The sequence below is a fragment of the Thermochaetoides thermophila genome (genome assembly GCF_000221225.1).
Source record: "Thermochaetoides thermophila DSM 1495 unplaced genomic scaffold scf7180000011820, whole genome shotgun sequence".
NCBI classification, from domain to species: domain Eukaryota; kingdom Fungi; phylum Ascomycota; class Sordariomycetes; order Sordariales; family Chaetomiaceae; genus Thermochaetoides; species Thermochaetoides thermophila.
Window position 1 is genome coordinate 856,791 of NW_006383036.1, and position 13,281 is coordinate 870,071.

General features: G+C 52.2%; 3 protein-coding genes across 3 annotated transcripts; 1 reads left to right on the plus strand and 2 right to left on the minus strand.

The window, feature by feature from the left end:
* Positions 1-1,130: 1,130 nt before the first annotated feature.
* On the minus strand, positions 1,131-4,192 carry CTHT_0052400 (uncharacterized protein; the record flags this gene model as incomplete). The annotated part of the gene is made up of 2 exons (XM_006695517.1): positions 1,131-3,829; positions 3,883-4,192. 2 exons carry the CDS (start codon positions 4,190-4,192, stop codon positions 1,131-1,133), a joined length of 3,009 nt encoding a protein of 1,002 aa, XP_006695580.1.
* A 2,488-nt stretch (positions 4,193-6,680) lies between these two features.
* On the minus strand, positions 6,681-9,207 carry CTHT_0052410 (ATP-dependent RNA helicase-like protein; the record flags this gene model as incomplete). Its single annotated transcript, XM_006695518.1, has 5 exons — positions 6,681-7,163; positions 7,224-7,461; positions 7,512-8,259; positions 8,493-8,734; positions 9,176-9,207. 5 exons carry the CDS (start codon positions 9,205-9,207, stop codon positions 6,681-6,683), a joined length of 1,743 nt encoding a protein of 580 aa, XP_006695581.1.
* Positions 9,208-9,278: 71 nt separating this feature from the next.
* CTHT_0052420 (uncharacterized protein) lies at positions 9,279-11,731 on the plus strand (the record flags this gene model as incomplete). Its single annotated transcript, XM_006695519.1, has 4 exons — positions 9,279-9,323; positions 9,400-9,611; positions 9,712-11,258; positions 11,313-11,731. 4 exons carry the CDS (start codon positions 9,279-9,281, stop codon positions 11,729-11,731), a joined length of 2,223 nt encoding a protein of 740 aa, XP_006695582.1.
* Positions 11,732-13,281: the final 1,550 nt, after the last annotated feature.

Sequence of the window (13,281 nt, forward strand, 5' to 3'; positions counted from 1 at the left end):
TTTGGTAAAATTTTTGCCCGTCTCTGAAAACCATACCCATGCCCTAACAACCGTTTGGCTGGGTTTCCTTTGTCAGCCTGCTACAGAGCTGCCGTCCGCATGTGGAGCTGGGCGCTTCGCGTCACGGAACAGACTCCAACCACAAATCGGTCAGGAATTGTTAAGAAATCGGTTGCCAAGGGCCTGGTCAGCGGGAAATATCTCCATCTCGCACTTTGTCCTTGCGGGAAAGTTCATAACGCCGGTGCAAATGGGTTACTGCGTGTCAGTGCATGGGTGTTGGCGTGACGCGGGACCCCTGCGTCTTGATTAGAAATACGCTCGCAGAACTTTTTGGGGCAGGCTCGCATTCGCGCTCTTGGGGCCGGAGTTGTTCCTTCGCTGACCCATTTCATTTCATCTCTGTGATTTTAGTTGTCTCTATTGTGTTGATACGACATCACGTGAAGCGCACAGCGTTGTAGGTTGTGGCTGTGATGTCTTTTTCTGAACAGATCTAGCGACAGAATTTTTGTCGGATGTAAACCCCTCCTTGAAAGATTCGTAACATGGCGGGGCAGCAGTGTGTATTTCATACCGTAACTTACCGAACTTGTGGTGGCAGTCTCCGGAAAATCTCCGAATACTCGTTCTTCTGGACCCCCGAAGTCCTGTATTCAACCCTAGGACTAGCACCACCAGGTCAATGTCAACATCCTGATCGGGGACCTCAGATAGAAACTTTTTATAACAACCACTCTAGATGGCTGCATTGTTTTTAAGAATCGAATTCTAGAATACACAGTACTCAAATAATTACAAGTCTCTATCAGTCGAAAATCTGCCAGTGTAGTGGCACATATGACGATCATCTGTTCATGCAAGCTCCAAAAACGCTCCAACGCCAGTGTATGCTTTCGCCTTTTTCACTCAACTCTTCTTTTTCTTCTTATACCATGTCTTGTCCTCTTCTCTTCTGTCAAAAAAAAGAAAAGAAAAAGATCCGATGCTCTGATGGCAGGCAGTGTATGTTCTTGGGGTCCCCTGAGGTCGTGTCTTCCAAGTCCGAACAATTTCCAAAACCCAAAATCTTGAAACAGCAAAAACCAATAAATGAGTGGAAGAATACACAATGAATAGATGAATACAATTTATTTCACATCCAACACCAAATCGTCGCCCCTCCTTGTCGGCGTCAGCTCCGGCACCCAGCCAGGAGTAATTGGCACCGGGCCGTATAGACCATGATCCGGCTCAGATAGCGGAGAAACGACCATCACCGACTCAGTGGCACCTCCTCCTGATAACAGAGAGATTGCTGGAGCCGAAGACGGCTGCTTTTGGCTAGAAGGAGATGACCCTTCCTTAACCCACTTGGTCCGCTTGCCGGTAACGCTCTCGGAACTACTGTTCCTGCCGCCGTTGCTGTAGAGCGTCAGGGCGGCTGCCTTCTCGGCACCACGTCGCTTGGCGAGGAGAGAGCTCGCCGCCGGGCTGGTTTGCGCTGTCGAGGCCTTCGGGGAGGGAGTGGCCCTGGGACTTGTGGAGATCGCTGTGGTCATGGTGTTCGGGGTGATGTCTCTTTCGCGGAGCTTGATGGATGACAAGGCGGGAGAAGACGCCATAGACATCTGAGGGGTTGGAGCCGGGGTCGGAAGTTGGGCTGGGCGAACGGGGAAGCGTTGCAGCTGGTGCTGGAGCTTGTCATGGTGCTGAGTCTCTGATGAGTAGTGATATGATTGATATGGCCGATAGAACGGTTGTTGTTGGTCTTGCTGCGGTGGCGGCGGGGTCCTGTCCCGTTGCTGCCTGGGAGGTGTCGGCTGTCGCTGTTCAGGGCCATCATAACGGCGAGTAGAATGGGTTTCCTGGTTCCAGTAGGAAGCAGGATTGCCGATCTGCCGCTGATGCTCCCAATACTGTTGCTCCAGAGTGGAATGATTCTGCCACTGCTTTTTGTTGTCCCGAGAGGCCATCCATTGGTGGGAAGTCTTGCGGCTGCACGCAGGACCGGGTTCAGGAGCGTTCCACGGCCAATTAGAAGAATCATCTGGCTTCGCAGACGACAGATTCCTTCTATGCTTGAGCAGCACGCCGTTTCCGATCGCGTTAGGATGCTTTGAAGGATTCCAAGCAGTCCAGCTATATTGCTTGACAGCTGGGGTGAAGTCCTGCCCCGATGCAACCCCATTGTTGCTGGGCTTCGGGATCTTTGGGTACTTCACGGGAGACTTGCCAGGCGAAATTGGTGTCTTCGGTGATTCAGCCTCTACCACGGGCGACAAACCCTGACCATCTTGACGACCATCTCCAACGATGTCCTCTGCCGCAGCTGATTCAATAGACGTTGCGGAAGACTCAGAAACCCGACGAGCTGCTCGCGGACGCTGCTGTGATTCACCTCGCGTCAAGCTCCTTCCCTCGCCCATCAAACCAAGACCGTTATTGTTGCTGCTGTTGTTGACCGGAGGTGGAGACTCGAGTGTCTCGGCTGTCTGTGACAACCTTAGAGATGGATCCGGGCTAGACAGCGTTGTTTTTCGGCGTTGGTCTTTGAAAGCGATAGGTGAGCCGAGTTTACCCTTGCCAAGTTTGCTCGGAACCCTGAGCGGAGAAGGGGCAGCGCTGGGAGGAGAAAAGTCTTGATGGACATTTGTACTACCCATTTCTGTTGGCTGGTTCTGGCCAGGAAGTCCAACCAAAGGCCGCTGTGAGGCACCAGCTTTAGGGGATGTGTTCTTACGAGGCACCGGGGGCCTTCTCGACCGGTCATCATTGTTCTCCATCTTCTGCCGGTTAGATGTGTGGCGAAGAACCCAATTTCCTGCCTTGTCAGCAAAATAAAAAGTCGTTGCCGATTGAGGATCCGTCACGGGTGGCCGCCAGATAGGAGTTCCAGGGGGAAGATCCTCTCCGTCTTCAGCAAATTCGGTCACCACGCTCTCGCGTTTGTTGTCTGGGATGCGCATAGCTGGGTTTGAGGTTGACACTTTCGGGATGTTAATGGTTAGTGTCGGCTTAGGAGGACTTTGCCTTCTCTCCTTGATGCTGGGCGAAGAGGTTGCAGAGCTGAGCATGATTTGGGGAATCTTGCGGGCATCTTCTTCACCCGTGGCAGCTGTGGCTGATACTGCCTGGATTGTAGTCGCAGGAGCAGGACTGCCAGAATGAGAATTCGTGGCTGACGGCGGTTTCGGCACCGGGTTTGAACTGATCGTGGCAACACCAAGGCCAGCATTTGTGTGCCATGGAAGACTGTTGTCCGTATTCCTCGGCGTCCTGATGCGGGGTATTGGACTGGAAATTTCGAGCGGAGGGAGATTAGGAGTTGTGCTAGTACTAATTTTTCTCTTCATACTGACAGATTCCCTGAGCTTGGCGAAGCCTGTGTTGTAGGCGGCCTCGAGATCGCCCATTCTCTTCTGTCTGACGCATCGAGCGAGGAGTACCATCAAAATACCGAAAATCACTACGGCGACACATCCAAAAACAATCCCTACAACCTGCTTGCTGCTGAGTTTCGAGCTGTTGCTCGACTCCTCTTCCTCATTCTCTTCCGTACCGTCGGATGGAGGAAGCGTTGCCCATGTTGGTTCAGAAGAGGACGCTGCTGAAGACTGAGTAGCTGTAGATGACGTTTCTTGAGTGATAGCCGAGGTTGTTGTAGTTGACAGTGACGTCGTTCGTGATAAGGTGATCGTCCCTGTTGTGATGGAACTAGCGATGATAGTAGGAAGAGTCGAAGACACTGTTCCTGTTGAGAGAAGCGTAGCAGCAATAGTACCACGAGTTGGGGATGCTGCATTTGTAACTCCTGCGCACATCCTGTAAGCAGCCTTTGTGGCGCTTTCTGCAAGACAGTTTAGCACGGTATTTATCTTCAAAAAGCGGAAAAATACTCACCAGTATCTTGGCCTTTACATGCGCCGAACTTGGTCTCGCCTACGATACACGAGACGGCTGCTTCACCGACGGTGTATCCCGACTGCGCACGCTGCCGGCAAAGACAAGATAAGCTTAGGGTGTTTCCACACCCGTCGGCATTGAAGTTGTCAGAAATGTAGGACCTGAAGCAAGCTCTGGCACATGTCGGGATAGAGTCGACAACCTCATCGGGAATATCGGTGTTCGTGGCGATTGCAACGGCAGGAGTTACCGTCCATATCGCAAGGCACAGAAGGAAGAACCAGGACGCCATCCTCCAGTGCGACATCTGGTATGGGATGTCAACAATCGGAGACCGGAGTCAAGGGCGAGGACTGTTGAGCCTCGTGGAGAAGAATCTTCGCTCGTACCTCAGCGCGAATCTAGTCCATCTGCTGTAGAGCAGCAGAGCAGTAGAGCAGCCTGAACTTCACGAGCTTGGGAAATGTAAGATGAAAGGAGGAAGAGGCGGTAGCTGTGGCGGATTTGCCAAGGTCGGATCTGATCTGTGACGAGATTGACCACCGGGTGCCCTCGGCGCTTGGGCTTGAGGGAAATAGTCAGGTAGAAAGAACGGCGAAGGTGGCCAACTTAGTGATGTCGCAGACTAGAGACTAAACATTAACGGAGAGGTGACCAGCACCTCTGATAGTATGCTGAAGTCTACGAGCAGGTCGGAAATTGAATTGAACGAAAGTATAAGGGATCGAAGCTGGAGCCAAGGCACGGCAACCACAAGCCCGAGAATAATCAATAGCTCATTCGATGTCTCACAACAACAATGGGATCAACACCCGACGATGTCGAATCGGAGACGACCAGACGATAGCACAACAGGAAGCAAACGACTGAACAGACGAAAAGCTGAGAGCTGAATGACTGAATGGTGGTTGGGATGGGAGGGAAAGAAAGGGGAAGCAGATAGACCAGTTGATGTGGCCGTGGCGCACTCATTAGATCATCTTCACTCCCCCTTCTTGCCGCCGCTATGGAGCGAGATAGCACAGCCTGCGGTAAATGAGGCGGTTTCTGTTGTAGCGACCACACGACATCCAATCCGATTGTCTTCCGCCACACACCGTGTACACTGCCTTCGTGCTCGGCCACGGGGAAGCGTCTATCCAGTCACAACCCCTGGTAGGAGACCCGAGGACAACACCAGGGTCACTGACGGGCCGCAGAAGTCGACTTGACATGCTGCCTCTTCAGCAACAAGGTTACCGTTGTGGGTCTGGACACTGGAGGAGGGGTGGGCAGGATCCGATCGCGCAGCACGCAGCAGCAGATCTGCGTAACTTGACCCTCTCATTGGCCAGGAGGAAACATTTCAGATGGAATTGGCAGACACCATGGCTGGCTCCATTGGGATGGGACCAAAGAGTTAAAGTGTGTATGCATAATTGCGCATGTAGGTAGCCGAAGATAACCTGAAAAGGGTTGCTATGGTGGCGGTTGAGTAAAACCTATCAACAGAGCACCCAAGACCTTGTGTACGTACACAAAGTAATCAGTAAATTTCGAGCCTCTTGCAGCTTAGCAAAGACTTTAGAAGCTTCGCTATGGTTCCTGCATGCGAGAAAGCTCGGACGACTGGCTGGTCGAGAAAATGCCACCTCGAAATGCGTGCCCGAATGGCCAGATCCCATCAAAGCTTGGGTTGCGCGCGCGCGTGCAAGTCCGAAGCATCTGCTGGTCGGCGTCTAAGGTCTAAATTTGGGTCTGTGGAGACGCGGCCAGGTTGGTTCTGGAACTTGAACCAATAGAGTTTCATCGACTATACAGTCACGTGATATGGCATCCCTTTCATCGGCCAATGAGATCACAGAAGGTCAAAGTTCCACAACGACTGCGGTGTCCTGCCACCCCTCCAACTGACCAACAGCAAAAAGCTACAGCCAGAAAGCTTTGCCTGGCCTTGCGGATGCAAGTTTGATGACTCAACCACTGTATACGTACAGCGTGTTATCAAAATGCATGCAGGGTCGGTTTTCAGCTAAACAAGGTGACTAACGTGGGTGAAAAGCAACGAGGGTACTTTTGTCGAAGTAGCAAAAGTTCTGCAGCACATGTGCCAACTCAGATGACATGTGTATTGATGGTGGTCCAAGTATCTGTCTGCACAATTCCCGCGTGGCTTTTGCCCGACCGCGTAGAAGCAATGGTCTGTAAGGCTGAAGCGCGGGTATTGGAACAGAGAGGTGGGTTTCGCAGGACAGACTTGCAGCTCAAACCCACACCAGACCTGCGCAAGCGCCCAGGAACAGTCACAAAGGATGCCGAAACCGTATGCACTCCAGCATTTTGTGATACACGTGAAGACGCTGTGTTCCTCAGGTCCACGGCCAGACGCGCTTAATGGCACCACAGAAACGCGCTATCAGGCTAATCAAGCGCCTAGCAAGCGACTTGTTAACCTCGCAGTATATGGTACATACATTATCTCGGCAGTCAGTCATTGCTTAGTGTCTCATTTTGGTGTCTGCCTAAGTAGGTGTATCAAGAATCTCCGTCCTTCCCGGTAACAGGCCATCTCAGTTTTTTGCGAAATATCCCTTCTCAAAAGGAAGCTTCTCTTCCATCGATTCCTGCATTCCAAGCTTTGCCATCAAGATGACCATCATTCATGACTGAAAATTCACGACCTTCATGGACATAGCTGGGACCACAACAGGCACTCCATTTGCCCTGTTGGATAAAAGCTACTCCGGAAGAACATGAGATCATTAAATCTATGTCCTTCCTCGTGTCTAACCCTGATGCGCCACAGTGCCAAAAGTCTAGCACGTAGCTTCGCTGGCGGGCTTATACTCCGGGCGCGCGCGGGCCGACTTGATGACTTCCTGGACTTTCTTCTCCGTGGCATCCCAATCGTCTGGGCTGAGCTGAATGAGGTCAATGCCGTAGTAATTGGCAATGTAAGAAAGAGCCTCAAAGCTCTTGCGATCGTAGACAAAGCTGATACTGACACCGACACGACCGAAGCGACCCGTACGGCCAATGCGGTGAAGGTAGGTTTCGCAATCAGGCTCCCTATCACCGGGGCCCTTCATGGGAATGTCGTAGTTGATAACCATCGACACACTCGAGACGTCAATACCACGGGCCAGAACGTTGGTAGTGATGAGAACCTTGGACCGCCCAGTCCTAAAGTCCTCCAAAAGGGCATCGCGATTCTGACCTTCATGAGCACCGTGCAACACAGAGACCTTGTGGCCGTCGGCCTCCATGCGGCGCTGGATCTCGTTGGCAGACTCCCGGGTCTACAAACGGGAAACTGTTAGAAAAGCTCCCGTATGCTTCTCAACATTGGAACTGCGTACCTTGACGAATATGACAGATGAGCCGATAGTCATCAGGCCATAAAGCTGACATAAGATGTCGTATTTCTTGCTTTCATCAGGGCAGTCCATGTACATCTGAGAGATACCCTTGACAGTAAGCTCCTGGTGCCTCAGCTTAATTTCGTTGGCATTCGGCGCAAATTTCCTCGCGTAGTTCATAACTTTCTCTGGAAAAGTGGCTGAGAACAGAAGAATCTGAATGTTCTTGGGCAGCATCCTTTACGGGTATTAGTGATCGAAGAAAACACTTTTCTTGGTGAAACGTACATCTTGACACGAACGCATTGGTCACCCAAACCCTGCTTGTCAAGCATGTTGTCTGCCTCGTCAATAACGAGGACCTTTAACTGAGAGACGTCAAACTTCCGCTGTCGAATGAGATCCGTTACTGTGCCAGGTGTGCCAGTAACGACGCTGGCACGGACACCGGTCTCACGCGAAACGTTGCCAGGAATAGCGGCTTCCGTGACCAGGTCCTTGATAAACTGGCCAATCTGCTGAATGACGGTCTGAATCTGGCGCGCAAGCTCACGGCTAGGCGCTAGCAACAGAGCTTGGGGCTGCGTGGGTTTAGTGAAGTCGACGCGCGACAAGACGGTGAGTACGAAAGCGGCAGTCTTGCCGGTACCCGACTGCGACTGGGCAATCATGTTTCGCGGAGGGTTGGCAAGCATGAGCGGGAGCGCGCGCTCCTGGATCTTTGAAGGCTTCTTGAAGTTCATGGCCAAGAGGCCCTCGTTGAGTTCCTTGCGCAGGCCCAGCTCTTCGAAAGAGGAAATCTTGGAGGAAAGAGGATTGTCGGTGTCCTGAAGGTCGCTCAGCTTCACTTCGACGTCGTACGTCGAGTCGACCAGACCGGTATTCGCGCCGTCATCCACCGGGACCTCATTGCCATTGCCATTACCCTGAGGGGCATCGGCAGGCTGATCCGCTGCCGGTGCGTCGCCGGGCTTGGTGATGCGACTGGCAAGGTCGGCCATTGTTTCGAAGTCGGTCGTTGAGAGCTGAGGAAGCGCTAGAGAGCTGAAGTGTCAGATACAAGCCTTACTTTTATCCTTATTTTTGTCCCAGGAGCAGATTCGTCTTTGAACAAAGGGAAAGCCGGCTGATTTGCAAGCATACAGCAGCTCAACCATCACAAGGCCATCAGCCTGGTGTCAGCCACGCAAGGCATGTGCCAAAGCCCAAACAGTCGGACGGTGGGCCGAGTCTGCCCGTGAAAGGATGGCAATAATGACTAAAACTTACAAAAATCAAAGACAAAAAAGTATAGTCGGCCGCAGTCCGGCTGGCGACTCGGTCGAATATTAAGAGAGGCGCGATTCCGCTTCTCTGGGCTGTTCCTAAGGCTGCTGTCGCAAACACTCGGGCCCGAGACCAGCAGTTCGAGGTCCTTGATGGTGGGGCTGGTGCGCGTGGCCAGAGCCCGCTGAAGGTCTTCGGCGGGGTACCATATGGTCTGTGCTCGCCGAATGCTGTTCACTGGGCACCTGATTGGTGACAGGTCCAGCAACAGTCTCCACCCATCTGCCCGTATTTTACAAACGAACGTATCAAGTGTGTATTTATGTCCCATATACAGTTATGGGAGCTCTAATGGTTCAACAATGTGGCATGCTGTTCACATGGCTAGAACTTGGTGACAAAAACAATGCCATAGAATCTCGTGGGAACTATCTTTAATTGGCCATTTGTGTGCGGATTCTCGGCTGCGCAGTCCGTGAGAACCGTAATGAAGGATGGTCTCGGCATCCTTCCATGCATCGCTAACGGGGCTGCATTTAGCCTCCTTCCCGCCAATTACAGGGGAGTGGGCGCGCTAAAGTGGCAAGCTGTAGCTGGCCTCTCATCTGCTCAACTCCTGCTTACCGTGCCACTGTGTTTCGATCCCCGCCAACGGCCAGCCTGGAATTTGAAACTGCCCGACTGACCACCGTATCGTTGGACGACGACTTCTTCGCATGGTTATTCAACTTCTTTTACCTTTCATGCTTAGAGCCCAAGAATCGAGAACGTTGAGAGGGTGCGGGAACCATGGCTGAAGTGGACGTCATCCCAACCCTGGGGTCTGAGTGCAAGGTCAGGGACATTTGCATCTCGAGTCCGGCGTCATCTCTTGTTCACATGCAGTGGGTGACTGACAGGCAGGTTACAGGATGGCTTCAAACCCGCGAACGTATGGGTCGCTAACGGTATTGCCTGGCTCGACGACATCCAAGCCTTCTACCGCGAACGCAGTGTAATCGAGAAGGAGTACAGCGCGAAGCTCAATGCGCTGGCAAAGAAGTACTTCGATAAGAAGGCGCGCAAGTCGGCCAGTTTAAGTGTGGGCGATACTCCGACTTTGACCCCCGGCTCGCTCGAGAGGTGCGCTTTCCAGTAGTCCCGGGCATCATCCTCCCTTGGTGCCGTGCTGCTCGCAGTGCCTGGTTCGCTTCATGCTTACACGCTACCCTGATGCTCGCAGCGCCTCCTTGACCACATGGACCACGCACCTTACCACATTGGAAGCACGCGCGAGCGAGCACGAACGCTATGCGAACGACTTGATTGGGAAGATTGCGGAGCCGCTGAAGCAGATGGCCTCCAGATTTGAGGAGCTACGCAAGCGCCATGCCGAGTATGCCGAGAAGCTTGAGCGGGAGCGGGATGCAGCGTACGCCGATCTTCGGAAGGTCAAGGCAAAGTACGATGCCGCTTGCCAGGAAGTAGAAGCCAAGCGTAAGAAGGCCGAGTCGGCCTTCGACAAGAACAAGGCGCAGAGCGCTTTCCAGCAGCAGATCCTGGAAATGAACAATGTCAAGAATACCTATTTGATCTCGATCAACGTAACAAACAAGCACAAAGAGAAGTATTACCACGAATATCTGCCCGAGCTGATGGATAGTCTCCAAGATCTCTCCGAGCTGCGTACCCATAAACTGAACGGGCTATGGACACTGGCCTCGCAGATGGAGAGCGCCATGCTCCAGCAGAGTGTTGCCCAGGTCGACAACTTGACTCAGGAGATTCAGAGGAACCTACCACACTTGGACTCGATGATGTACATCCGCCACAACATGGGCAGCTTCCAGGAGCCGCCGGATAAGGTCTTTGAGCCCAGTCCGATTTGGCACGACGATGAGTCCATGATCGTGGATGAGGCAGCAAAGATTTACTTGCGCAACATGCTCAACAAATCAAAGAGCCAGCTTGGGGAATTGCGACGCGAAGCAGACAAAAAGAGGCGAGAAGTCGAGGCTCTAAAGCGTACAAAGCAGAAGGTTCGGGGCGGTGAGGAGGACAAGGACGAGATTGCTCTGATTTGGCAGATTTTCGGGATACAGGAGGAGCTGCACCAGATTGACCGCAAGCGGCTTACAGCCGAGGTTGAAACAACAACGATTACTTCTGCGGTGGGCGACGTAACAATCGGGGCCAAGAACCACAACTTTAAGGCACAGACCTTCAAGATCCCAACAAATTGCGACCTATGCGGTGAAAGGATATGGGGTTTGTCGGCAAAAGGGTTCGACTGCCGGGACTGCGGATATACGTGCCATAGCAAATGCGAAATGAAGGTCCCGGCGGACTGTCCTGGCGAACTATCCAAGGATGAGCGCAAGAAGCTGAAACAGGAACGTCAAGAAGCAGCCAACAAGCTGCTCATGCCACCATCGGGCCCGCCTGAACATATCGCCGAGCTCCCCGGCAGCGAGCTTAGTAGGTCAGACACTGTAAGCTCGCGGGTGTCTGGGTATGCCCCTAGCGTCCAGCAGTCAGAAGAAACCGCCCCAGAAGTCCCAACCTCTACTCGGCCCACAAGCACAACCTCTTCATCCACAGGTGTGAAGAGAAATCGTATCGTCGCACCTCCGCCTACGCATTACATCAGCGAGCTGCCAGGCAGCCTACCAAATGGGTCACCACAGCAAGAGCAACAGAAGGCCAAGATGCTCTATCATTTTGAGGCAGCCGGGCCTGGGGAGCTGACAGTGCCAGAGGGTAGGGAACTAGTAATCTTGGAACCTGACAGTAAGTAACCATCCGCTTTACTAACCCACAAAACCGATTTAACGCATGTTCCAGACGGCTCCGGCTGGGTCAAAGTTCGGGCTGGCTACAAAGAAGGCCTTGTTCCGGCCAGCTACATCGAGATACTTCCATCTTCCGGTCCAACTAGCACAGGCCTTGCCCCACAACATACAGGCCAGTCAACCTTCTCTACGAACAGCGGGTCATCCGTCGGGGGAGCGTCAATATCAACCACGACAACAACTGCTAAGAAGAAAGGACCAGCGGTGGCGCCCCGACGTGGTGCTAAGAAATTACGCTATGTCGAAGCGTTGTACGATTACACTGCACAAAGTGATGCCGAGCATAGTATGGTGGAAGGTGAACGGTTTGTGTTGGTAAAGGATGACCCAGGAGATGGTTGGGTCGAAGTTGAGAAAGGAGGTGCTGTAAAGAGTGTGCCAGCAAGTTACGTGCAGCTTGTTCAGCAGTAGAAGTAGGCGTCTTCCGATCCGTTTGTGTCATTTCCTGCATTTCTGGCATCGAATAGAGTTAAACTTTCCTGTGCATTTCAGTTTTAGGTAGCTTGGAGTTGTTTTGCTGTGGTGATCATACTGAAAAGTGGTTACACTTCCTCCATGGGGATCATAGCTTTGGACCAGAGCAGGCGACTGAGTTCTTCCGGCAGGGTATTTCCCCCTACATGCATTTCATTGTTCACTCGATCTTGCATCCGATATATCACTACCGATTTTCAATTATCGGATCCTGTGTCGAGCCAATGTGGATTTGTATCTGATTATAACGGCAACAATGCTTTGTTTTCAAACCTCGACGACTCTAAGCAGACATCGAACTAAAGAGGTCAAAAAATGAAACCTATCCAGCAAAGATCATCTCCCCAAATTCAGTTAACCTAAGGATAGGTTTGTCGCAATCTCCCATGCATGTGGTGCTCAGGAGCTTTAAGTGTGTAGGAAACATGCGAACTCTTGAAAAGACATACAACGACTTTACGAAGCACTCATGCCAGCAGCTTCTGTTGAAAACCTTACTAATGTTCTTTCCTTTCATACACTTCATACCCATCTCAATCTCGCTGCTGATGTGTCTCCAAGATAGAACCAAATTGACAACTGATTCAACAGCAACGATTATACTTCTTCTTGGTAGCTCAGTGCCGGGTTTGGCAACACTTGCATTACAGAATCGGGCAACAAAAATTTTTCCAAACTGTCTTGTGTCATTCCCGCCTAGCGCCCGCCCTCTCCCCCGAGTGAGCACAAAATGCGAGTCCTTCGGCCTCAACTTTCATGAAGCTCCATCCTCCATCCTAACTCTTACTAACAACAGCGATCTATAGTCACAAAAATCCTCCCTTCAGAGTGGCAGCCCTCGCCTGATCTGATTAACGACTGATGGCACTCGCCTGGCGGCTAGACCTTCTGTGGGCCAGCAGCCAGATTTGTTCGGCCGATTCTAACGTCATGGTCAGCTTGGGGGTCGTCACTGTTACCAAGGGCCCGCTTGTGGTCACGGCCGTGGTGGTCTTGCTGCTCAGCGTGGGTGTGGCCGGGACGATGTCGGCTCTGCAATTGTGGGCAAAAAGCCCGGGCTTGGACCTTGGTTATTCCATGAACAGCCGGCCGTCTATGGGTGATCCCCGACCCGGGCCGGGCCCAAGAGTTTGGTACGCACCGGCCTCATAGCTAGCCAGTTGCCTTCAGCGCCGTGTCTAGGTTCGGCAGTCGGTCAACGAAAGGAAGCAGGATACAGGGTTCCTTGAGACGATTGGCTTCCCGTGCTCAAGCATAGAAGTGAGCTCTCCCATCTTGGCGTCCAAGGGTGTATTGGTGTTGCTGTTCCGTAGCGATTACCTTCTTAAGGGAAAGTCGTCGTTACCTGCGTAGAGAAATGTTCTCAGGCCCTAGGCAAACAGCCATTGTACGCAGGCATTGCCTCCTAATATGAACAAACAAATAATAAGCTACTTCTAGGTCGATGCCTATGATTTCAATAGTGAAACGGGATTGAAATGTTTTCG